Genomic DNA, 27,695 nt, shown 5'->3' on the forward strand with positions numbered 1-27,695 from the left:
AAAATGTTTATTTTTTAAAAGTTTTATGAACAATTACATTGGCTCAAGAGGTTTTGTTCAATGTCAACAGCAACTGAATGCATGAAACACAGCTGTCTTTCATGTCTGGTTGGTTTAACAAGTTACATCTGACATAGCCACCCAGGCTTTGAAGTACTTCCCCTAAAACTTGTTCTCTCTCCAGCACTATTCTTTACTTAACTGGCCCCTCATAAAAACCTATTTTTTACATTTTGTTCTATGTGCTAAAATGAAGTCTAAGTAAAAACCCCAAGAACCTCCTTTTGATTATAGCCTAAAAGCCAGGCATCCTACCCCTGGTTAAGAACAATCATGAAGCTAGAAATAAGGCAAATGGCCTTGCAAGTATCCTCTTTAGCCATCCCTGGCACTACATACAATCCGAGTGGTTACTCTGTACAGAGGCAAAAACAGCCCAAGCACCACAAAAAAACTCAAAAAAATTTTTTTTAACAACATGAAACAATACATTTAAATGCAAAGATTCAAAGGAATTAATATTTTCCTGAAACGTCTAACCTTTCTAAATTTTCTTTCAGGTCAAGCAAATCTACTCTCTGATACCTTAAGCAATATTCATCTGTTTCTTGGCTAAAAAGGCCTTGCTGAGCTCTCTCATCACATCTCTATGACAAATCCCTGCGGTCTTCTTCTTAACTACTCTGTAATGCTCTTTCACAAACTTTGCAAAAGGCCTCACGTGAGGAGCAATGGGGGTACCATCTTTCCGTGTTAATGGCACCAAAACCAAAGGCCCCCAGCAGTTTCCACATATAAAGCGATCTGTGTTCAGAGATTTCGAATAGCGGCCAACCCTAGTGAGAAAGGAGACATCAAACAACAAATGAATCAGTCACTGTACTCTCTCTGAGCTACTGGTCGAGGACCCAAAAGTTTACCATTTCTCCTGTGAGTTCTCAGAGAGTGAGGGTGAGGCATGAAGCAGCAGCAGCAGCAGGGCTCAAGCCAGCTCAAAGCAGGAGAGAATGAAGAGGGCATAGGAAGTAATGAGGGGCTGAGATAGGACAGCGTGTAGGGCACTTGCTTTGCATGCAGCCAACGCCTGCAAGGTTTTATCCCTGATACTGCATAGTCACCCAATCCCACTAGGAAAGATTCCAGAGAGCAGAGTGGGGAGTAAGCTCTGAGCTCTGCCAGGTGTGGCCCAAAATCCAAGGAAAAAAAAAGAAAGGGGTAATGAGATTTTTCTTCTCCGGCCCAACAACTATCTCAACTAGCTGAGGCCCGGGTTTGATCCAAGGCACTCTGGAGCACCAACAGGAGTGATCCCAAGTACAGAACTGAGATTAAACCCCTAAGTACCAATAGGTCTGGGCCCAAAACAAGTTTTTTTTAGAAGAGCCCTCACTCAAATCAGACAACTATGTACTTAGCAATAAAATCATTAAAAAGTCACTTGCAGGAAACAGTAAAACCCTAACTGGAAAAAGCCCTAGAACAGAGGGGCTAGAACGACAATACAGCAGGTAGGATGCTTACCTTTTTATACTGCTAACTTAGGTTTGGTCCCTGGCACTCCATATGGCATCCCCAGGATTGCCAGGAGTGCTCCCCAAGTAGAGAGTCAGAAATAAACCATGCACACAATCAACTGTGGCCCCAAAACAAAGAAAGGAGGGGAGGAGAGAAGAGAAAGCCAGAGAAGAATCTTACCGAGATTTGCACTGAGTGCATTCATAATGAATCTTGTAGTTAATCTTGTAGTTATGACAACGCGTGATCTTGGGCAGCTCAGGGTGCACCATATTTGACTTTCTGGCATAATACTTCCATGTACTACCATGACAACTATGGACACCATCAAGAATCCAGGATGCCACATGGCACATTTCATGGATCAAAATATCACGGAGTCGGTCTTAGAAGAGGAATAAAAAAATAAAATTATGGGAGCACTGTCTTCTGGTTTACAACCAAATACCCAGATTCTCCACCCTACCTGACGCAAAGCATCTTTTATCACATATGCAGACAGACAAGAGTTTGCCTCACTCCCCGGGACTCTGGGAGTGAAACATCCACCTACATCAACCTAATATTGCTAATGGCAGGAAGCCTTCGGTGAAAAGCCTTTTCAGAACAGCTCCAAGGTACTCCCAATTTTGCAGCTCCTTACCAGAAACACATGCAGTTCGGGTCTGATTTCTCACTTTAGGGAAAGAAGTGGACAGGGTGGAAGCAAGGGATTTGATCAGGAGCAGTTCCATGGAGAAGTTGGGCCTTAACAATTTATTGGACTGGACATATAAGAATGGCAATTCTAGCTGTGGTGGAAAATATGTGCCAAGGTTGGGGCCTGGAAGGCACTGTGTGACTGAAGCCAGCCTCCTTGGAGCATCAGCTGGTGGAAGGCAGTGAGAGAGAAAACTGGCTAAATGAGGCATGAGGCCCCAGGCTGTAGGCATCAGCAGTTACTCAGGAGGTGAGCAATGCACACGCAGGGGAATGAGTAGGTCAGGGAGAAGAGTAAGGTGGCGAGCACCCAGGCTGTGAGCAGAGGCAAAGATGGAGAGGGAATGATGCTAAGGAGAGTTAGTTCAAAGATCTGGTGATTTGGCCAGATAGAACCTCCTGGGAAAATGGATATGCTGCCCTTGGCAATAGGAGGTTGCAGGGCAAGAACTGGGCCGAGGAGAAATATGGACAAGTTGGATTCTCAGGACAGTGAGATGTCCAATCAGTGTCCTCTAAGTCAGTGCTTCTCAACCTTCTTTCTAACCATGCACACCCTGTCCTACCTATTGACCCCTCTAATCATCCCATGCCCTGCTTCCATGTACATAATTTTCCTTGGAATAACTATCGGGAGGGGGATAACCCATATGGCCCCCAGTTGTACAACACTGCTCTAAGCAACACACAGCAGGACTATCAACTCAGGAATGGTGGGTAAAACTGGGGGGCGGTGGAGCACAGGCTGCCATACAACAGAGCAGCACCTGAGAGTGACAGAGTACTACCCCCTGACAAAGAGCACTACTGTGCTCCTGCAATTACCTGCAGAGTCGCAGATTTTCAGAGCAATATCAATCGTGGCATAGCGCTGGTAATTCGGATGATTTGTCCTGCAAGTGGTGCATAGCCCAGCAGTTCTCAACATCTTATTATTCCACTTAATTTCTATGTTCTCCGGCAACTGACAAGAGAAAGAAAACCTTCCATCAGAAAGCAGCTGGACACCAACCAGAAACGAACATCTTAAGAGTTTTGTATACCCAATTTTTTTCCCCTCTCGTCTATGCCCAGATGGCAGGACAGCAGAGGGTTTCACTCATGCACATGTGGCTGTGGCCAGAGATTAAGGAAAGTTTGGGCACAGGGAGTTACTGGGGTACTGCTCCAGAGAGGCCCAGCAACAGGTATCAGAGTAGCAGACTCCAGCAAGGGGACACAGGTGACAGGGTTTCAGATGCGGTGCAGACTAGAAACACACTGGATTGAGAACAGTAGGAACAAGACTAGGTTATCATACACCATGAGAGACTGTACAAGGATATCATAGGCATCAGGGAACCAGACAAGAGAGGTCGCACGCAGATAAAAGAAAAAAAAAGGCGAGGCCTGCACATTTGAAAGGGACCCAGATGCATCTACTTTCACTTTCACTATCCTCCCGTTGTTCATCGATTTGCTTGAGCGGGCCCAGTAACGTCTCCATTGGAGACTTTGTTGTTACTGTGTTTGGCATATGAATACATCGCGGGTAGCTTGCCAGGCTCTGCCATGTGGGCGAGATACTCTCGGTAGCTTGCCGGGCTTTCTGAGAGGGGCGGAGGAATCGAACTCGGGTCAGCCATGTTGGCTGCGTGCAAGGCAAACACCCTACCCTTGTGCTATCACTCCAGCCCACACATCTACTTAAACTGTAAAATTAACTTTTGTTTCTTAAGCATTAAAAAAATTGACATCTCGGGGCTGGAGTGATAGTACAGCAGGTATGGCATTTGCCTTGCATGCAGCAGATCCGGGTACGAATCCCAGCATCCCATATAGTCCCCTGAGCACTACCAGGAGTGGTTCCTGAGTACAGAGCCAGGAGTAACCCCTGTGCATGACCGGGTGTGACCCAAAAATAAAAAAAAATTGACATCTAAAGTTGTGCAGAAAACAAAGGCCAGGGGACCACAGTGATAGTACAGCGGGCAGTGTGTCCTCGTTGCACACAGCCCACCCAGGTCCGATCCCCAGAATCCTATATGGTCCCCAATGCACTGCTAGGAGTGATTCCTAAGAGCAAGAATGGGTCTGAACACTGCTGGGTGTGGCCCCAAAACAAAACAACCAAGGAAAGGCCAAATCACGGCACAGGTCAAGACACTGACCAGGCAGTTGGAACATAAAGCAGACTGACTAGACTGGCAAGAGCACTGAGGGCAAGCTTTGTGATTCCTTATAAGGAGACAGGGAGATGACAGAAACCTGTGCACAGGAGCTACAAAACAAGTGTCAAATACATCTGAGGACATCCCATATGGTTCCCTGAGCTTGCCAGGAATAAGTCCTAAGCATAGCCGGTTGCGGCCTGGATTTTCTGACTATGTGACCCATAGTCAGAAAAAATTCTCAGCTAACAAGTGTTGGCCACTATGTTATATAGGCCCTCTTATTGGCACATTATATGGAGTAACTTTCTCAGATCTAACAATAATTCTATTTAAGAGGTGCTATTATTGCTCCTGTTTCACAGATGGAAAAACTGAGGCAACAAGGGGGTCAGTAACTTGCCCAATTCCTTTAAGCCTTTAACTCGAATAGTTCCTTCCAGACAGGCCAGCCACAACATATACCCTCTCCCCCTGACTTCTGTTCTCTCCACGTTCCTTCCTTTAAGAACCAGAACAATTTTCATTTCCTCCAAGCAACTCAATTTCCTAAGTACTAAGGCTCCCAATGATTTCTCTCTCTGCTTGTTTTCTCTAGTTGTCCTAGTCTGTACCATATATTACAACCCCAAATATTATTTAAGTTCTTTCACTAAACCATAGGTACATCTCATCTTCCCCATCTGGGGCCTCCCAGGGTCAGATAATTATATACAGCACATCTGTAAGTCGGCACCCAAGCGTGCTGAGCATACTGCAGGTGCTGAGAAGTGATAAGTCCCTTATTGATTCACCTTGTTGTCAAAGACGGAGCTGTTAAACAGAGCATAGATTTTCTGGACCAGCTCATCTCTGTTACGTTTGAAATTCTTTCCAGAATAGCACTTCTCATTTTCTATTCCACGTAGGAAACATCCAGGGATATTGCAGTTGGCATCCCTGCAAAGGGAAATTCAGCTGAGTTTTGTGTAGCATAATAAACAGAAGAAAATGCACATATACAGGTTATATCAAGAGATTGGGGGGGGGGGGGCGGGCAGTGGAGAGATGCTACAGCAGGTAGTGCACTTGCCTCGTATGTGATCAATCTAAGTTCAATCCCCAGCACCCTGCTAGGTTATGATCCCTGAGTGCAGAACCAGGAGTACCCTAGGCAATGCTGAGTGTTGCACCAAAAAAACCCAAAAAAGAGTATTTTTTTTAAAACTTCCCGATCCTGGGGCTGGAGTGATAGTAAACAGCATGTAGGGCGTTTGCCTTGCACGTGGCTGACCCGGGTTCAATTCCCAGCATCCCATATGGTCCTCTGAAGCACCGCCAGGAGTAATTCCTAAGTGTAATGCCAAGAGTAACCCCTGTGCATCGCCATGTGTGACCCAAAAAGAAAAAACAACAACAAAAAACTTCCAGTCCCTTTTCAGGATCTTATGAGGGCATGTCCCAAGGTTCCATTGTTTTCTCTTTTCTCCATGTATATATTCAGAGGCACAGAACCCATGGTTTCCACATCAACACAAAAGATCCCACCCAACCTGCATGGAGTCCACATGTCTCTCCTGTGGTCCAGCTCTGAGTTTACAGTTGCTTCATAGAAATTTCCAATTAACAGGGATATGTCTCACGCTCAATACATTTCACTACCCAACTTCTGTTTTAACAGGCAGAAACCTTCTGAGACTTCATTTATTTTTGGCTTTTTGGGGGGGGGGGGGGGTCATACCCGGCAATGCTCAGGGGTTATTCCTGACTCTGCTCTCAGGAATTACTCCTGGTGCTCAGGGAACCACATGGGATGCCGGAGATCAAACCCTGGTCAGCCATGTGCAAGGCCCTACCCACTGTACTATTGCTCTGCTCCCTCCAAGACATTTTCTAAACCATTTTCTTCCTTTCCTTATATTTGATTAAACACAAACCTAATCCTGCTCTCTGTACACGTTTTTTTCCATCCTGTCCCTCCTTCCCAATCAGTCAATTTCCCTTCAGCTAATTTTATGCAACAATACTGCAGCATTCTATAACTTTTGTTCCTCACCTCTAGGTTTTCCCTTCTACTCCAATGTTACAGATTAATTGCCCTAGGCATGTTCCAATCATATACCTCTGGTTTTACATTCACTGCTTGATCTGGCATGCAAGGCATGAGTGATGCTGTTCTCAATACCTCTTTCCAAGCACCAGTTCTAGGTAGTCAAAGTGGGCAAAATCTAAACATTCCTGGGACACTGAGTTGTGATTTCTGATCACCCCTCGGCACAACCTGCTTGCCCATATCCTAGAATGCCCTATCTCCATCCCTACCAAGAACCAAAAATCCTCAAAGGTATAAACTTTTTAGTACTGCAAAGCATGACATTTTCACACATGCAAAGAACTTTCTTCTGTTATCATAATCCCTACAGCCACCCTCCAAAGTCATTGTGAATACTTTCAAGATTTCCACTTTGAGCGCTGGACAGAAAGTGCAGATGGTAAGGTGCTTACCCCAGTTCGATCCATGGCATCATATAGGTCGCTGTGAGAAGGCAGTCTCTGTGGTTAGATCAAAATTACTCTGGCCCCGATCCCTGACACATCCTTCTTTTTCCTCCCTTTAATATGCATTATTCCAATATACAAATTAAAATCAAATGTGCAGGGATCAGATAATACAGTGGGTAAAACACTTGCCTTGCATGCAGCCAAACAAAATTTAAAATTATAATAAACACACTGTACTTCTCTAATAAAACAAATGTAAGCATACACCATCCCTCAATATAAGTTTTTAAACTGATGAAAATCATGGATTTGGGGCCACAGTGGGTGTGCCCGGGGCTTACTCATGGCCTTGTGCTCAGGGATCACTCTTGATGGGCTCAAGGACCATATGGAATACAGGTACCTGGCCAAACCTAGGTTGGCCACATGCAAGAAAAATGCCCTTCCCACTATACTATCACTCCAGCTCTGACATGTTTTTAAAGGGAGAAAAGCTAGAAGCTCCAAATTCTAATTAGAAAAAAATGTTCTTTTTGCTTTAAGTATTCAGAGTGTTGGTCTACACAAACTGTGGTTTTCATTATCAATCCCACATAGTAGTATAACTTTTTTGCAATTGTCTGGAGTCTATAAATTTCCTACTCTGGATGGAGTAGGGCAATGCCTCAAACTGATTTAATCATGTTCTCGCAAGCACTGTTGGAATATCAGATCCTGTAGGAAATACAAGCATGCTGTAGAATTGAAGTGTAGCTTAATTTGTTAAAAAGGAACTCTGTGCAGCCTAATATTTAAGCTTAAGAAAGTCACAAGAGGGGGCAGAGGCATAATACAGTAGCTACACCATTTGCCTTGCATGCAACCAACCTGGGTTTGACCCGCGGCAAGGTCCCCAGAGCACTGCCAGGAATAATTCCTGAGTGCAGAACCAGTAGCGTCTTGGGGTCACACCCCACCCCACCCCCCAAAAAAACAAAAAAGTTACAAGAATCTAACCAAGGAGTAAGAATAACTGGATTCATCTAAAGTACTAGAAAACACTGGAAGACACTCTTGACTGATTTCAAATTCCAACACATGAGATCATGCCATTCCTGCCCTCTCACAATTTCTACCACAATGGCTTTGGTTTACAATAAACCGATGGCCACATGGCTGAAGAAGAAAGGTGGGTAGGTAGGTCTCCTTTGGCTACACATCACTAATTGTCAATGTGTAAAGACAAAGGAGCCTCTACACCCAGGGAACCATGGAGATCTTTGCAGAGTGTCCCCACCGGACCTATCAGGATGAAGGGAGGAAAGAAGCCCAAGAAGTTTCTCTTCCTCCTGCCCCCCCAACTCAAAAATGAAACTTTGGTCCCTTCCCCAGCCTGACTCATTCATCCCCTTGAAATCCCCACCCGGGGTGTGTACTCAGCCCTGTGGAGTGTTTAATGTGGCAATTGTGTAACCAATTCCTTTTCCAATCATCAAGAGGAGCACATACTTATTCTCATGTTCTTCTTTTTCTGCACTGGACTTCTTCTTTGAACGTCTACACTTCTTTTTTGGTGGTTTAACAGCTGGAAAAAAAGAGTATTTTAAAATTGTATTAGGCATAGCTCAGTGGCAAAACACTTTGCTTTACAATGGCACGGCCACAAGTTTAAGCCTAGGCACAACCTCACATGTGTTGCAAGTTCCTGGGAGCACCACTGTCTGGGATCCCAGGCACCACGATGAAACAGCACAAAGCACATGAACTAAAAAAGTGTCAGCAATAGAATCCATGGCACCAGTCCTGGCAATCCATGGCACCATATCCTGGCAACACCAGGAGTGATCCCTAAGCACAGAGCGTGGAGTCAGCTGAGTGCCACCAAGTGTGACCCACTTCAACCATAAATAAAAATTTCTCCAAGCACTAACAATTGAGCCAAATCCTACAAAAATGGCCATACCCAGGAAAAAGTGCAGGGCGGCTGATTCCTAGTACCACATACCCTTCCCCAAATGCTCCCTCAACAGAGCTAGGAATAGTCCATGGGCACTAAAAGGTGTAGCCCAAACCTGCCCCCGACCAGGTACAGTGCAAGGGAAAGTACTCAGGGTGGATAGAACTAATTCTAAAATAGGAGAGTATGAGAAAGTCTTAGGTTCTTCTTCCCTATCCCTTTAAAGATCTCTTTCACAGGGATGTCTGTCCCACGGCCACAGGAAAGTATTATTAAAAAGGCACAGTGTTGGGAGGCAGAGCAGGCAGACACAACAAGATAAACATATTCAGGGAAAGGGCAAGGAAGGCACAGGGATACAGAGTTGGTAGAGTAGTTTGGGACAGCAATGCTTGGCTTATTTGACTTACCAGTAGTAACTGTCTTTTTGGTTTTGCTTCTCCTTGACTCCTTTGGCACAGGCGTGCACTCTTTATATATGATCCCCGATCTACCGTACAATTCTTTAGACAGACCACACTTTGAGGACTGGCAGGGCTTTTCAAAATCAGCTGAGTTGCTGTCAGAGCCAGTACTTGTAAGACCTTTCTGATCACTCAACTCTTCAGTGAGAAAAGGGATATCCTGGGCATTACCATCATCCTCATCATCAATAAATATAGTAGAAGCACTGCTTGGCACAGATTCAACTTTCAGATACAGATCTAAGATTCAAGAAACACAACGACCTATAAATGCACTACCTCCACCATTAGCTCTGAAACACTCACCTTTGGATTACTTTGCATAAATGAAACAAACCAAGAAGCATAATATTCATTATGAATGACACCATTTCTTTCCCCTCCATTACTTTTAACATTTCCTGAGAATAGAGATGAAACCAGATCCCGGCCGCGCGACATCTTATTATGACATCTTATTATCTTATTATCTCATTCCTACTTTGGACAAACTGGCAGGTTACCGAATGTAGCCTGCCCACAGGGCAGTCTGGCAAACTCCCCTTGGCGTACCCAATATGCCAAATACCAGTAACAATGATGGGTCTCATTCTCCTAAAGAGCCTTGAATATAATCTCAGGGCTAGGATGAAGGAGACATTACTGGAACCTGCTCGAGGCAATCGACGAATAACAGGATGATTTGTGATTTGTGAATTTTTGTGAGAGATGAAACAGCAATCCATGTCCAAAGGCAATTTTCAAATCCTACTAAGTACCCCAATGTCAGTTCTTAGTGGTTCCCAAATACAGGTTTGGAGACTTCTATCTTTTGGTGATTAAAAATAACAAAATAATTTTTAATTATAAAATAATTTTAAATTTAAAAAAATGAATAATTTGTATTTTAAGTAGTAGGTCTATTTTAAAACATTTCCACTGCAGGTGAAAAATGTCTTGTTTCCAAGGAAGGATGACTTCTTTTTTTTTCCCTTTTTTTTTTATTATTTTAAATTTTTATTAGTGAAACACCAGTTGTAGACTTACAAATTTTTGTGCTTGGGTTTCAGTTATACAATGATCGAGTACCCATTCCTCCACCAGTGCCCATCCTTCCCCCCTCCCCATCCTCCCATCCCACCCCACCTCTGTGGTAGGGCATTCCTTTTTGTTCCCTCTCTCCTTTTGGGTGCTGTGATTTGCAAAAGAGGCATTGAGTGGCAATCATGTTCGGTCTATAGTCTACTTTCAGCATGCTTCTCCTATCCTGGGAGGATCCTCCCAACACCCTTTACTTGGCGCTCCCTTCTCTATCTGAGCTGCTTTTTCCCCTAGCATGTGCGGCTGGCCTCCAAGCCATGGAGTAAACCTCGTGGTACTTACCTCTGCTATTCTTCGGTGTTAATCTCCTATTTTGTTACTTTATATTCCCCAGATGAATGCAATCTTTCTATGGGAAGGATGCCTTCTTAAACCATAGTAATACCCCCTCTTTTCTCTGTCCTTATTGCATATCTGAAGTTCTTTAAATAATGAATTCAGACAACAGATGAGACTCTCAAAGTATTTCCAGGCTGCAATTCTATGATGAAATTTTGTGCTATAAACGTATCTCCACATTTGCCTTTGCGCCGTGGTGAAAAAAATAGTTATCTGAGGCCCAGATTTGCTCCCTGGCACCTCATGGTTCGTGGGGCACCACCAGGAGTGACCCAAGCACTGAGCCTGGGAGTAGCCCAAGTACTGCTGGATGTGCCCTCCCCCAAAAAGACAATGACAAAGGCTAGAGGTTGGAGGTCAGGGATATAGTTCAGTGGCTAAGTAAGAGAAACTAGAACAATAAAGTGGAGGTTTTTTCCTCAACAAGTTTAACTTTTATCATTTTATTTAAAGGACTGCCTTTTTTTTTTCTTTTTGGGTCACACCCAGCCAATGCTCAGGGGTTACTCCTGGCTCTGCACTCAGGAATCACTCCTGGCGGTGTTTGGGGGACCACATGGGATGCTGGGAATCGAACCCGGGTCGGCCTCGTGCAAGGCAAACGCCCTACCCACTGTGCTATTGCTCCAGCCCCTAAAGGACTGCCCTTTATTAAGATTTTGGACACTAAATTTTTGGTGCTCTTCATACTGCATGAAAATAATGTGGTAACAAAGAAAGAGAATTACAGGCCGATATCCCTGATGAACACAGATGCAAAGATCCTCAACAAACTACTAGCAAATAGAATCCAACTACTCATTAAAAAGATCATACACCATGACCAAGTAGGATTCATCCCAGGGATGCAAGGATGGTTTAACATTCGGAAATCAATCAACATAATCCACCATATCAACAAAAGAAAAGATAAAAAGCATATGATCATATCAATAGATGCAGAGAAAGCATTTGATAAGATCCAGCACCCCTTCATGATGAAAACCCTAGCCAAAATGGGTATAGAGGGGACCTTCCTCAACATAATTAAAGCCATCTACCACAAGCCTACAGCAAGCATCATCCTCAATGGGGAAAAACTGAGAGCCTTCCCTCTAAGATCAGGGACGAGACAGGGATGCCCACTCTCTCCACTGCTGTTCAATATAGTACTGGAAGTACTTGCAATAGCGATTAGGCAGGAAAAAGATATTAAGGGCATTCAGGTAGGAAAGGAAGAAATCAAGCTCTCACTATTCGCAGATGATATGATACTCTACTTAGAGAACCCAATAACTTCCACCAAAAAACTCCTAGAAACAATAGACTCGTATAGTAAAGTTGCAGGTTATAAAATCAATACCCAAAAGTCCATGGCTTTCCTATACGCAAACAGTGAGAGAGAAGAAAGCAACATGAAAAAAACAATCCCATTCACAATTGTGCCCCAGAAAATCAAGTACCTAGGAATCAGCTTAACTAAGGAAGTAAAGGACCTGTACAAAGAAAACTACAAAACGCTACTTCAGGAAATAAAAGAGGACATGAGGAAATGGAAAGATATCCCCTGCTCATGGGTCGGGAGACTTAACATTGTCAAAATGGCAATACTACCGAAAGCATTGTATAAATTCAATGCAATCCCTATAAGGATACCCATGACATTCTTCAAAGAAATGGAGCAAACACTCTTGAAATTTATATGGAACAATAAGCCCCCACGAATAGCTAAAGCAATTCTTGGGAAAAAGAAAATGGGAGGAATCAACCTCCCGAACTTCAAACTGTACTACAAAGCAGTAATAATTAAAACAGCATGGTACTGGAACAAAGGCAGAACTGCAGACCAATGGAACAGGGTTGAATACACTGACATCTCTCCTCAATCATATGCTCATCTAATCTTTGATAAAGGTGCAAGTAATGTGAAGTGGAGTAAGGAAAGCCTCTTTAATAAATTGTGTTGGCATCACTGGACGTCTACATGCAAAAAAATAGGCTCAGAACTCTGCCTAACACCATGTACAAAAGTAAGATCAAAATGGATTAAAGACCTCAACATCAGACCAGAAACCATAAGGTACATTGAAGATAAAGTTGGCAAAACCCTCCATGACATTGAAGCTAATGGTATCTTCAAAGATGCCACGCCACTGGCCGAGCAAGTGAAAACAGAGATAGATAAATGGGACTATCTTAAACTAAGAAGCTTCTGCACCTCCAAAGAAACAGTGACCAAAATACAAAGACAGTCTACAGAATGGGAAAGGATATTCACCGAATACACATCTGACAAGGGGTTGATATCCAGGATATACAAAATACTGGTTAAACTCCACAAGAAGAAAACATCCAACCCCATCCAAAAATGGGGCAATGAAATGAACAGAAACTTTCTCAAAGAAGAAATCCGAATGGCAAAAAAGCACATGAGAAAATGCTCTACATCATTAATCATCAGGGAGATGCAGATCAAAACCACAATGAGATACCATCTCACACCTCAGAGACTGGCCCACATTCAAAAGAACAAAAGCAACCGATGCTGGCGTGGATGTGGCGAGAAAGGGACACTCCTTCACTGTTGGTGGGAATGTCCACTGGTTCAGCCCTTCTGGAAAACAGTATGGACAATTCTCAAAAAATTAGAAATTGAGCTCCCATTTGACCCAGCAATACCACTCCTGGGAATATATCCCAGAGAGGCAAAAATGTATAGTCGAAGTGACATCTGCACTTGTTTGTTCATTGCAGCACTCTTTACAATAGCCAGAAACTGGAAGAAACCTGAATGCCCAAGAACAGATGACTGGTTAAAGAAACTTTGGTACATCTACACAATGGAGTACTATGTAGCTCTTAGAAAAGATGAAGTCATGAAATTTACATACAAGTGGTACAATATGGAAAGTATCATGCTAAGCGAAATGAGTCAGAAAGAGAGGGATAGACATAGAAAGATTGCATTCATCTGGGGGATATAAAGTAACAAAGTATGAGATTAATACCCAAGAATAGCTGAGATCAGCACCAGGAGGATTACTCCATAACTTAGAGGCCAGCCGGGTATCCTAGAGGAAAGGGCTGTTCAGATAGAGAAGGGAGCACCAAATAAAGGATGTTTGGAGGATCCTCCCAGGAGGGGAGATGCATGTCGAAAGTAGACTATGGACTGAACATGTTTGCCACTCAATGCCTCTTTTGCAGACCACAACACCCAAAAGGAGAGAGAGAACACAGGGGATTTCCCTGCCACAGAGACAGGGGGGATGGGGGGACGGGGGTGGGAGGGATATTATCCATGGTGGTGGAAAATGGGCACTGGTGGAGGGATGGGTATCTGATCATTGTATAATTGAAACCAAAGCACAAAAAATTGTAAATCTACAACTTTAAAAAAAATAAAATAAAATAAAGGGAAAAAAAAAAAAGAAACATTTACACAAACCAAAAAAAAAAATAATAATGTGGTAATAGATGGTAGGTGAGACTGTTTTATCCCCATCATTAGACAAAATTTTTAAATGAGAACTTTAAATGAGGTACCAAAATATAAGTTAATGGGTCTATAAGTATAAAGCTATCAAAAACACTAATGTGATTGAGAGTGAGGGCTTGGGAAACACTGGAAATGCCACCCCCTCATCAAAGGGGCCTGTGACTGGAAAAAAGGGCAGTATGTAATGTTCCCCAGTGCCCGCTCAATGCTCTATTTCTGGCCTTCTGTGCTTTCAGATATGAAAACCAGGGCAAAGGCAAATGTAGAGATGTATTTATGGCACAAAGTTCCTCCTGGACATTTTTATTTATTATAAGTAGAATGTCTGTAGTCTGTTTTAAAACATTTCAACAACTAAGAAAGTTAGACATTTCCATCTGCAGTTAAAATGTTTTAAGTTAAAGAACATACATACTTCTTAAAATAAAAATGTCTAGAAGCCAGAGAGATAGTATAGAAGGTAGGGCACTTGCCTTACAGGCAGCTAACCCTGGCTCAATCCCAGTACCCCTTATAGTCCTGCAAACCTGCTGGGATTGATCTTTGACTGCAGAATCCTGAGGCTCCCCCAACCTCGACAAAAAAGACTGTTAGAGCTGGAGAGATAGCTCAAAGGACTAGACCATGTGTTCTGCATGCAGGAGGCACAGGTTTGTTCCCTGGTACCTCATAGTCCTCGGGACACCACCATGAATAACCAAACACTTCCTGGGAGTAGCCCAAGTACTGCTGAGTGTGCCCCCGAAAAACAATAAAAATAAAAACACTACAATGACAAAGGCAAGAAGTTGAAGGTCAGGGATATAGCTCAGTGGCAAAGTATAACACCTGTGGCATGTATGAGTCCCTGCGTTCAATCCCAAGCACCTCAAAATATGTATATGCATAGAAGTATACTGTGTGTTTTTGGTAAAAAATGAAGTTCAAAGTATATATTACAACTCCTTGGACCTTTCCTTCCTGAAAAATTACCTAAATTACAATATTAAACGAATGACATGCAGGGAAACAGTGAAAATAACCTGCAGCTAGGGAGCATTCTACATTCCGTTATCCCTGGGGTGGACGCCCACAGTTAAGGGGCCCACTGGCAGAAAGGCATAAATGGCTCAGGATGTGACACAATAGAAGAGCTCTAGCCTCGCCTGTATGCAGCTCTGAGTTGAATCCATGGGGAGAGAGAAGAAAGGGGAGGTCAAAGCAACAAGCCTTGCTTCAAAGTCCATCATCAAAACATATATCTTCCGATTCAAGGGAAGAAGCAGAGCTGCCTTTAGGCTTCTGTCTCAGATCTTAACTCTCTCCCCTCCTACTTGGATATTGTGAGGTGGGTAAGAACTTTATTGAGGGAAATGTCCAAGGTCTAAGACAGTAAGAATAATGGCTATGTTCGAAATTTTCCTGGGGTGTGTGGAGAATCCAGCCACACCAGCAGCAGCATGCATGAGACAGAATAGCAGCAGTCAACACCGAGTGATTCAGAACACAGCAACTGTCGCTCCAGATCCCGAAAGAACTAAGCATAATGAGGCGACTGAGCTCAGCTACATCTAGAAGTTATTAAAATACTTGCCTTCTTTTTCAATTTCAGTTTTCACTTCCTTACTGGCCACAGGGCAATCATCATCTGAATCTGAGTCGATAATCACATAGCTAAGTGATGAGACCAGGAAAAACAAGAGAAAAGTGAACAGAATGATTTTTCTTTCCTGGCATTTTCTACCTTTCCATTATAACATGATCATTAGGAAATTTTTTTTGCTGGTTTGTCTCCCGCAATAACTCTGTCCCCCTTCTTTGGAATTATTCCTGATTTAACCCCAAACTGAACTTGTCATCTACATCCCCAAACCCACTCTTCCTACAGTTCCCCGTCTTTTGAAGCCACTAGAGTGAAACTGGACCAAGATTTGGGGGTACCCACAAGAGGCCTCTTGGATTTTCTTATTGGTTTCTTATCTCAGAAGAGAGCAGCATGCTGCAGAGATGTCTTCCCACCGTGAGTCAGGCTGATTTCACCTGGGTGCCTCGGAGGGGAGTGGGCTTTGTTCCTTTGCCTGCTCCAAATGAACCCTGGCAGCTGTAAATCTCCAGAACCCAATTGCCGCCACACTCATGGATAATCTTCACAGGCTCGTCCTGGGGCCCCCACCCTGAAAAACCAGGTACATGGGACGTGTGACTGAATATTCCAGGCTTCACGAGGCAGGAATGGGCCACCTTCTCCCATCTCCTTGCCCTTCTGGTTTCCTAGCAGTCACACCTATGAACTGCCTCTGGGCACCATGTATGCGCATTAACAGCTAAGATCTAGAGACTCACAAATGAATCTCGGAAGAGAGCAGCACACTGCAGAGAAGGCTCCAGACCCCAATTATTTACAGTTGTAGAATTCCAGGAGTGCACAGTCATGCAACATCTCATACTATTCATAACAAGCAATACTATACAAATTATTCAGCATCTGCCTGTGGGGCGGGCTTCAGTGGTGGTGGGAAAATTAGAAGTAATAGTGGTGGGATTGATGTTGAAATACTGAATGTGATCAATTATTGAGAACAACTAGCACAGCATGCCTTGCAAGTGGCCAACCCAGTTCCATTCCCGGCACCACATATGGTCCCCTAAGCAATGCCCGGAGTGATGCTTGAGTAAATGCCAGGAATAAATCTTGAGCACAGGTGAGTGTGGTTCAAAATTTTTAAAAATAGAAATCACTAGTTTTCTACTTACCCATCAACCTCCTTGTAGGATTTCACTTGCACTGCTGGCAGAGCCACCTTGAAGGATTTCACTTGCACTTTAGGCTCAGCCTCCTTGTAGGATTTCACTTGCACTGCTGGCACAGCCACCTTGTAGGATTTCACTTGCACTTTAGACTCAGCTAAATCAGACAAAGAAAGAGAGAAAGAAAGAAAGAAAGAAAGAAAGAAAGAAAGAAAGAAAGAGAGAGACAGGGAGAGAGAGGAAGAAAGAGAAGGAAGGGAGGGAGGAAAAAAGGATATCAGAAAGCACCTGAACTACTATAAAATATGAATATGATTAACCCTATCTTTAACTCCCTAAAATTAAAGTACATAAATTACAGTTAAATAACAGTGATGTTATACCCTTATAGCTTCCATGAGATAGAAAACATAAATACAGAGACCTAAAGTGAAATGGTACAGGAAAATAAATTGGAAAAGAAACAGATTCAATTCCTGAGAATGGAAAATTAAGTAAAAAACTGTTTCACCAATCTAGAACACCCTAGAAGAAAAACCATGAAAAAGCTTACAGAAAATACCCAAAATCTCGTTTCACATTTCTAAAATGGCTTGGCTGAATTACTCTGCAAAATATAAAACTAGTTTGGGCTTTACTTACGGGGCGCCAATTCATCATCACTGCTAGAGTCCAAATTTATAATGCAGCTGCAAAAAAAGAAATACTTTAAAGGCAGGTAAATGTCCAAAAATCTCAAATAGAACTGAGAAGACAGCTGAACTTTAGTGAGTTTGCCTTATACGTGTGAGATCCTGAGTTCAACACAAAGAACCACACATATTCTCAGAGACCAATTTCTGAAAGTAAAACATTACAAGACCTTACGTGCTGATGAAATTAAGTGCACAGTGAAATGGAAGAAAAAATAAGAAAATAAGCTTCCCAATCTTTACTGTAGAATATTAGGAAGATGTTGAGTATAATTAATTAGTTATCAGTGAAAAGCCTGTATTCTGCAAAGTAATTTATTTATATTTAAAAATGAGCTATTAAAAATGGAGCTTTGCATGCAAAGCAAATGCTTTGCATGTATATGTGAGGTCCTGGGTTAAGGTTAGATTCTCAGCAACACACATATAAATGAAAATAAGAGTTTTTCAAAATATTTTGTCTAAAAATACGAAGGCCAGAGAATTGGTTCAAAGGACATCACACGCTCTACATGCAGGAATCTTGGGCTCAATCAAAGCACTACATGGGCCCTGAGCAACACCAGGAACCACTCTCCAAAATATATTGTAGCTAAAATCATCTGAGAAAGGGGCCATAGGAAAAACAACGCAAGGATGAAAAGATGGCAGTTGAAAATACAGAGAGTAATGAGGTGAAAGGAGGACCTCAAGTCCTGACACCTGACAACTGCAAGGCCCAGGTCCATCTTTAGCTGAACACGGTTCGTGCCCAGCAATGTGGCCCTGGTGGCTCCCTCACACCACACTGTATCACAGGGTCTAAGCACTGAATTTTCTTCCTTGTACCACAGACTTACTCAGGAGGCTTCAAGTTCCTGGGTCTCTTGCGTTTTTTACCTACAGTAACAGGAATCGAGTTGCAACTTGAAGTCCTAGAAATGGATAAACAAATAAAAATCTGTTATCAAATAGCACAGAGTCAGAAGGAAGCCCTGAATACAGAGACAAGAGAAAGCCCTGAGTACTGCCAGGTAGGGTCCAAAAATATGAAAAGTGGGGTAGGCGGGGTTGGCAGCTGAAAATAGTACAACATGTAGAGCACTGCCAGGAGTGCAGAGCCAAGAGTAAGCAAGCCCTAAGCACTGTCAGGTGCGGCCCACAAAGCAAATAAATACACGTGTGCACACAGACACACACACACCCCTCCTTTAAGGGCAAGGGAGACTGTTCAAAGGGTCAAAGCATGTATCTTGCATGTGGAAGACTTCGAGCTAGATGCTGAGAAGCACACATACAGAAGTAACTAGTGTTTCAAATTTTTTTTCAAAAGTATGAAAACAGGAAATGGTTCCAAGGATTAAAGCATATACTCTGCATGTGGGAGTCTTGGGTTTGATCCCCAGCACCACAGGGTACCTGGAGCAATACCAGAAACTCTCCTAAAACAAAAATCACTGGCTGTGCCCCAAATTGTTATTTTTTAACATAAAAACAAATTCTGAGGAAGGGGCCATAAGGGGAAAAAAACTAGAGGGGGAAGAAATGGCAGTTGAGGGGTTGGAGAGACAGTATAGTTGGTAGGGCATTTGCCTTGCAAGTAGCCGATCAGGATTTGATCTCTAGCATCCCATATTGTCCTGCAAGCACTGCCAGAAATAATTCTTGAGTGCAAAGCCAGAAGTACTCCTGAGCATTGCTGGGCACTCAAAAAAAAAAAAAAAGAAAGAAATAGCTATTGAAAATCCAGAGAGTGTGGCCGGAGTGTTAATACAGAAGGTAGGGCATTTGTCTTGCATGTGGCCAAAACAAATTTAATCTCTATCACCCCATATGATCCCCACAGCACCACCAGGAGTGATCCCTGGGCTGAGAGCCAGGAGTAAGCCCAGAATACCACCAGGTGTGGCCACAAAAAAATCTCCAGAGAGTAAGGACGGGAATGAAGAAATATATCAAGTGGCAGAGCAGATGCCTAGGACCTGCAGGACCTAGATCCATCCCTAGCCCCACAAGGTCCTGGCCCAGCACTGGTAGATGTGCTACCTTACACTGTACTACATCACCAGATATCCCCATACAACACTGACTTGCACAGTGGACTTACTGAGCCAGGGTTTCTATCAGTTTGGGTTCAATATGTTCTTTCACATCAGAATCCAAAGTCAAGCTGCAGGTTGCATTCCTAGAAATGAGGAAAATGTGCTCTTGGTTATCCTGAAACCTATTAACAATGAGTAGCATTATATAAAATCTAATGGTTATGTTTCATCTATTTTCTTACATATGTCTATGCTATGCACATTTTTTAAGGCACAAAAAGGTATATAGGAGCAGAATATGACAAAATATTACAGGACAGCAAGGTACACTCTCGAGCGGGCCCAGTAACGTCTCCTTTGGAGACTTTGTTGTTACTGTGTCTGGCATATCGAATACTCTCGGTAGTTTGCCGGGCTCTCCGAGAGGGGCGGAGGAATCGAACTCGGGTCGGCCATGTTGGCCGCTTGTAAGGTGAAAACCCTACCCGCTGTGCTATCGCTCCAGGAATTAGGTACACTCTAATACCTATAAACAAGACAGCTATTTACAGTTTGTATACAATGGAAGAGGTCTGAGAGGAAAAGTGAGGAAGAAACAGGTGGTTAAAAAGAATGATTCAATGCCACAGAGATGCCTCCAGACCCTACACCAGGCTATCTCATCAGGAGCACTCCAGAGGGGGGTGGGTGAGTCCCTCCATCTGCCCCAACAGTGACACAGCAGCTGAAAACCTCCAGAACCCAATCACCACCATGCTCATGGCCAATCACAGGTGCGGAATAAGCCTCATCTATAAGAATGAATCTGCTGAAAAATTTCGGTATACAGGTTTTTTGACTGAAATCTCTAGGCTCTCAGAGTCGGGAATGGGCTCCCTTCCAATTCCCTGTGCTTCCAGGAACCTGGCAGTCACACCCACGAACTGCCTCTGGTACCATATAAGCTCATAATAGTCATAATCCAGAGACTCACAAATAAATATGGGAAGAGAAAGAGCAACACCCCACAGAGATGCCTCCGCACCCCAAAGTCACCATCCAGCTAAAAATTTAATTCTAGTTGTTTCACCCTATTTAAAATTGTAGAGTTCCTGGAGTGCACAGCCGTAAGTGCAGCCATGACATATACTCTGTCCCACTGATATACCAAGAGTAGCACACCACATTTGTTGGTGTGTTATGTAGAAGGCAACATATTTTGATATATATAAAGGGGCAACCTGTGACAACATGTTAGTTATCTCTTCTTATATAAGGGCTTAATGGATCCAGGGTATGATACAACACTCTTCACACACTTTCCCCTAAGGAAACTTGGATCATTCTTAGCAGATTATTCATAACAAGCAATACAAAATAACTTATTTATTAGTTCATGCTTTGGGGGCATGTTTGGGTGGTGGTGGGAAAATTTGAAATAATGGTGGTGGGATGGTGTAATAAATTATTGTGAACTTAAAAATATTAAATTAAAAAAAGAGACTGATCCAGTTAGATTAGCCCAGAACTCTCATGAAAGTACTATGAAATCACATTACAAGGCTTTGAAAGATAGATCAAATAAAATCCCTTATAAATATGAAAATTTATACTTAATGTTGATTTGCAAGTCTGGCTAAGTTAACTAAGGATTATATAGTTAAATTAAGTGAATAGGGTCAGTGGAAATTTGTAAAAAGTAAGAATTACATGGTATGGGGCTGGAGCGATAGTACAGCGGGTAGGGCGTTTGCCTTGCACACAGCCAACCCGGGTTCGATTCCCAGCATCCCATATGGTCCCCTGAGCACCGCCGGGGTTAATTCCTGAGCGCAGAGCCAGGAGTGACCCCTGTGCATTGCCGGGTGTGACCAAAAAAGCAAAAAAAAAAATTACATGGTATGAGAATTATGTGCCTTAATGAAAATACAAAGACAATTACTAACTGAATATTATCAGCTAATGTTTCACAAAGATTACCTCTTTAGAGAATAAATCTTGAGAATTTTTTAAAAAATCCCTTATAAAATGGTAACAGGAGGAGGGGGCAGAAAGGTAATACAGATGGTAAGGAGTTTGCCTTGCACACAGCTGACCCCAGCACCAGTATGGTTCCCTGCGCACAATCAGGAGTGAAAGCACAGGGCCAGGAATAAGCTCTGAGCACTGCCAGGTGGAACCCAAAAACAAACTAAAAACAATTTAAGGGCACTGTAGCACTGTCATTCCGTTGTTCGTCAATTTGCTCGAGCAAACCAGTAACGTCTCCATTGTGAGACTTGTTACTCTTGTTGGCATATTGAATACGTCACGGGTAGCTTGCCAGGCTTTGCCGTGCGGGCGGGATACTCTCGGTAGCTTGCCAGACTCTCCAAGAGAGGCGAAGGAATCGAACCCGGGTTGTCCTGGGTAGGCCACGTGCAAGGCAAATGCCCTACCCGCTGTGCTATCGCTCCAGCCCAAAACAATTTAAGGGCACAGGAGAAAACTCAAATGGCCAAAGCATGTGCTTTTGCACATGGGAGGCTCAACACGTAAGTAACAATGTGTATTTCAAACTTTTTCCAGAAATATAAAGGCCAGGGAAATTATTCAAAGGACTAAAGCATATGCATTACTTATAGGTGCCTTGGGTTTTATCCCAAACACTACATGGTCCCCCCCAGTAACGCTGAAACTGTCCCCAAATACAACTGTATTTGCCCCCAATGTTTTTAAACCATGAAAATGAATTCTGAGAAAGGGGCTATAGGAGAAAGAACTGGAAGATAAAGAAATTGCAACTAAAAATGCAGAGAGCAAAGAGGAAAATAAGGAGAGAAATGACGTGTAAGAGCACACGCCTCCAGGCATCTGAGAGACACAGACCCAGCACTTCTAGATGTGCTTGGTGGTTCCCTCAAACATACTGCATCACAGAGCCTGAGCACTGAACCTTCAGGCCTGCACAACAGACTTACCCAGAAGGGGCATCTGTGCTGGTGGGTTTCTGTTCGTTTGCTTCAGATTCCGAAGCTGAGCTGCAAAAAACAAATGTGCTCTTGGTTATCCTGAAACTTATTATTTATGAGTAGCACTATATACGAGCCAAGGATTACAAGTGCCCTACCATGAGTAGTGCACTTCTTTGCATGTGAATGACATGGGTTCTATCTTCAGCACCATATGGTCCCCGAAGGCAACCAGGTTTGGTCCAAAAACATACCAAAAAACCCAAACACCATCAATCATAGTGTGTGCATGGGCATTTCTATGATTACAGAAAAAGAACGAGCACCAAATTACTACCCCAGAACAAGGAAGGGAGCATGTAAGGAAAACTTTTCCTTTTTTGGTTTATGGGCCACACCTAGAACAGCTCAGGAGTCACTCCTAGAAGTTGTTGGAGGACGACAGGTGGTGCTAGAGAACAAACCCATATCAGCTGCATGCAAGGGGAGTGCCTAACCTCTATCTCTCCAGCCCCAAAGTTTGATTATTTTTACAATGGATCAATAGTTCCTTGGTTATTTCTGGAACTCAGTAAAAAAAATCAAATACAGTTAAGTGTATCTGCGGTTCATTCTTCACTGATTCAACGTTTACTGAGCCTCTACAAAAGCCAGACTACCAGGTGACCATTTGCTTTTCTGATGTAATTGTTCAACTGAATGTCACAGGGTAACTACTGTCCTCACCCCCTTTTTGTTGTTTCAAGAACTCAGGCAGTAGGAGCAGGAGGGGAGTTACATATACCTACCTGTGTGGCTTGCAACATCAAGGGGACTCTATTTTCCAATCTGTGTACTATGTTTTATGCATTTTCCCATAATATGCTCACATGGTAAAGGTGGGAGGAGAGATACTGGGGAGGGCAGGTAAGCATTCTAAAATATTGTTATAAATATAATATACTGTGCAGACTCTAAACAAAATAAACCCTTTTTTAGAGGAAGGAATAATTTGCCAACAAGATAAAACTAAAAGGAAAGAGAATTTGGAGGCTGGAGCAATAGTACAGCAGGTAGGGCGCTTGCCTTGCATATTGCCAGATGTCTCACACCTGAAACAAAAGAAAACAGAATTTTTCAAATTTACCTATCACCACCCTGGACCTTCATTGGTTCATCAACATTGTTGGACTCAGCCTTCATTGGTTCATCAGCATTGTTGGACTCAGCCTCCATTGGTTCATCAGCATTGTTGGACTCAGCCTCCATTGGTTCATCAGCATTGTTGGACTCAGCCTTCATTGGTTCATCAGCATTGTTGGACTCAGCCTTCATTGGTTCATCAGCATTGTTGGACTCAGCCTTCATTGGTTCATCAGCAATGTTGGACTCAGCCTTCATTGGTTCATCAGCATTGTTGGACTCAGCCTTCATTGGTTCATCAGCAATGTTGGACTCAGCCTTCATTGGTTCATCAGCATTGTTGGACTCAGCCTTCATTGGTTCATCAGCATTGTTGGACTCAGCCTTCATTGGTTCATCAGCAATGTTGGACTCAGCCTTCATTGGTTCATCAGCATTGTTGGACTCAGCCTTCATTGGTTCATCAGCATTGTTGGACTCAGCCTTCATTGGTTCATCAGCATTGTTGGACTCAGCCTTCATTGGTTCATCAGCATTGTTGGACTCAGCCTTCATTGGTTCATCAGCATTGTTGGACTCAGCCTTCATTGGTTCATCAGCAATGTTGGATTCAGCCTTCATTGGTTCATCAGCAATGTTGGACTCAGCCTTCACTGGCTCATCTGCATTGTTGGACTCAGTCTTCACTGGCTCATCTGCATTGTTGGACTCAGTCTTCACTGGCTCATCAGCAATGTTGGACTCAGCCTTCACTGGCTCAACAGCAATGTTGGACTCAGCCTTCATTGGCTCATCTGCATTATTGGACTCAGCCTTCACTGGCTCATCAGCAGTGTTGGACTCAGCCTTCACTGGTTCATCAGCAGTGTTGGACTCAGCCTTCATTTGTTCTTCAGAAATGTTGGGCTCAGCCTTCATTTGTTCTTCAGAAATGTTGGACTCATTTTCATCTGTAGTCAAAAGAACGGTACATGCTTTCAAGAAACCAGAACCTAGAGCTGGAGAGAGATACAAGAGTAAGATGATTGTTTTGCTTGAGGGTGACAAAAAATGAAAGAAGGGAAAGGAAGAGAGGGAGAGAGGGGGGAGAGGAGAGAGGGACAGAGAGATGGAGGACCAATTTGACATTCTACAATATGCATCCTTTATGCAGCTTGGAAAATGTGAGGGCACTCAAATTAGTCCCACAGTATTCCCCACTACTGGGCTTAAGTATATATACAAACCCCTGTCCTATCTCAGACTTAGCGTTTCAGTGTTCTAAATTCCCGTATCACCAGCACCCCTTCACAGTTCTCAAAAGGGCCAGGGAGACAGGGTTAGATCCCCAGTAGCCCAGAAGCCTCTGAGCACTGTGGCCCGTGTAATCTCCAGCACCACAGATCAGGCATATCTGTGGGCCCTGGCTCTATAATGCCACCTAGTGGGCAGGATTATTATTCACCAGCCCTCCGCAGGCCCCTCCCGCTGGACACTCGGTCAAATATATCCAGATACATTCTGTGACTTGCACCCTTCCCCCTTCAACCGTGACTCCTAGCGCCATGCCCCAGTTTTTTTTTCTTTTTTTTTTTTTTGCCACCAGGTCTTGGACCCTTCCTCCTTACTATTACCACCTTAATCTTCTTCTTTTGGCTTTATGGGTCACACCTGAGCGGGAGTTACTCCTGGCTCTGCACTTTACTTCTGGCAGTGCTTGGGGACCCAAATGGAATGCCGGGAGATCGAACCAGGGTAGGCCGCATGCAAGGCACTCTACTATCGCTCCACCTCCAACAACCCCTTAATCTTAAAACAACTATTTTAAGGGCCAGGAGATAGATAGTATACTGGAATAAGTCCCAATCCCCAGTACTCTGGAAACCACTGAGCACCTCTGGGTTGGCCGAGCACCACAGACCCAAAGCAGCACCAAATCTGCAGGCACTGGGCACTACCCAGCAGGCAGGAGTACTTCAGGAAATGACACTACTAGAGGGTCTCACCTGCCACCAAAAAAACCATGAATCCAACTAAAACTTCTTTCCCCTACCATCTTTTTGTTTCACGGCACACATGGCTGTCCTCAGGGAACTATGTGGTGCCAATCAAACTCAGGTCTCCTGCAAAGAAGCTGTGCTCATCCCAACCCACTACCACAGCTTGGCTAGTCTTATACCAGAATTCTGTACAAAACTAGGTCTCAAAGCCCTCCACTCCCGCTCTGTTCTGGCCACGCTCCTGAGGCAGATCCCTTACCCCAAAACTACTACCAGCCTCCACAGAACTCGAGGCATAGCTTCCCGCCCCGCCCCCTCCGCCGCCTGCCCCCCCACCCCGCCCCCCCCCCCCCCGCACCACCGCCGCCCGCCGCGCGCCACCCCGCGCCCCCCCCCCCGCGCCGCCCCCCCCCACCTCGCGCCGCTGCCCGCCGCCTTGACTTCTGACTGGGGAGGGTCAAGTTTTTTCATTCCAGCATTTTATTTGGCCTCCAGCCCTAGTAATATTATAGGTCTCAGAAATCTCACATAATCAGGCCTCGTGGAGTCAACTCGTACATCACCAGCCCCATCACGCCCGCCATTGAACACGAACCCCCTACCACTGAACCCCACTCATGGACTCTCACTCACAATATCTGAGCCTACTTGTCACCTCCATGCGTACTACCGCTGCCTCACTTTGCGCGACACCTGCCCCAACCCTCACCGCTGAGGAACCATTTAATACCCACGAGATATTTTACCCCCCCCCGCCCCCTACACCCCCCAAATTTTACTACTCTTATTACTAACTGGTCAAACATAAATTATTTTTCCAGCGTCTTAAAATTTTCGTTTTCTGTGAAAAAAGTTCATTTTACCAGAATCTCAGCCCCGGAGTTTAGGGGCACACAAAGTGACCTGAAATGTTCCAATCTTGTTTTTTATTAATATGTCCAAGTAGTATGAGCTTCACAATGGACCCCGCTTCAGTGCCCATCACAACCGGCTGGTCATTTACTTACCTGCTGCCTCCATGTCTAGCCGAGTGGCTCCCCTTCGACGGCAAGCTCCCACTCACAGTGCGCGATCGGCGGCAACTGCGCGGGAAGGCGGGCGTGTGGCCTTATATATGGCATCACGGATCTGACGTCATCCCTATATCCACCTATCACAGCACCGACTTCTTGTTGCGTGATCCCGACGCAAATTTAAAGTTCGCGGTATTTTCTGCATAGCCGGTACAAAAGCTATAACACTGTTTCTATATCCCGGGTAACGCCTACTCGTGAGTGTTACCGTGTGTCCTGAAAGCGCCATTTTATGAATTCGGAGGTGACCCCATTTCTGCACCCAGCGACCCAAAACTCTTTTTGCATGATGTTGGGGGTAATGTCCAGAGCCCAATCTGATTGCTCAAATTTTCATCAGTGTAAGGACTTAGTGAATCCAGTCTTTGATCTTTGATTTTCTGTCAGATGTTCGGCAAATTACTGAGCCTTGGGGGATGGGATAGAGTGGGGGGGGTCGGTGAAGGAGTTTGTTGACATCCTAAGATGTCAACAGATATAAGCAGCAACCCCGGGGGGGGGGGGGGCGCGGGGGGGGGGCAGCAAGTTTTGGGAGCAGCAAAATAACTTTTGAAGGTTATTTTGGAAGCAGCAAAATAACTATGGCCTTTACTTCACAATTCTCCAAACCCTGGAGCTACAGAGGGCACTCTGTTGATCATTCCCAATACTGTGCAAAAATAAAAAATTTATGATCGAACAAAACATTTTCCAGGACTGGAGCGATAGTACAATGAATTGGGCATTAGCTTTCCTGCTGTCAACCTGTCTTCGATTCACAGCACCCCTCATGATCCCCTAAGCACACTGGAAGTGATCTCTGAGCACAGAATAAACCCTGAACACCACAGGAATGTGGCCCAGAAAACAAAAAAAAATGTATTAGAATGGTTACAGGTTTTCTGAAATTATTGTATTATGAAGTTTTATAAATCATGATGTTTTAATCACTATCACTATCATCCCATTGCTCATCAATTTGCTGGAGCAGGCACCAGTAATGTCTCCATTCGTCCCTGTCATGTGCTAG

The 27,695-nt window shown here is 43.9% G+C and overlaps 1 protein-coding gene across 1 annotated transcript; it reads right to left on the reverse strand.

Annotated features, from left to right (window-relative positions):
- GCNA (germ cell nuclear acidic peptidase) lies at positions 1 to 26,274 on the reverse strand. Its single transcript, XM_056130035.1, has 13 exons — positions 26,262 to 26,274; positions 23,639 to 24,584; positions 22,522 to 22,581; positions 19,648 to 19,764; positions 17,512 to 17,558; positions 16,876 to 17,026; positions 15,716 to 15,795; positions 9,192 to 9,485; positions 8,334 to 8,409; positions 5,159 to 5,303; positions 3,040 to 3,178; positions 1,696 to 1,900; positions 1 to 836 (listed from the first exon to the last, which is right to left on the reverse strand). The coding sequence occupies exons 1-13, from the start codon at positions 26,272 to 26,274 to the stop codon at positions 587 to 589; spliced, it is 2,523 nt and encodes an 840-aa protein (XP_055986010.1). The 3' UTR covers positions 1 to 586.
- Positions 26,275 to 27,695: the final 1,421 nt, after the last annotated feature.

The sequence above is a fragment of the Sorex fumeus genome, unplaced genomic scaffold (assembly GCF_029834395.1).
Source record: "Sorex fumeus unplaced genomic scaffold, SorFum_2.1 ptg000073l, whole genome shotgun sequence".
Lineage (NCBI taxonomy): Eukaryota > Metazoa > Chordata > Mammalia > Eulipotyphla > Soricidae > Sorex > Sorex fumeus.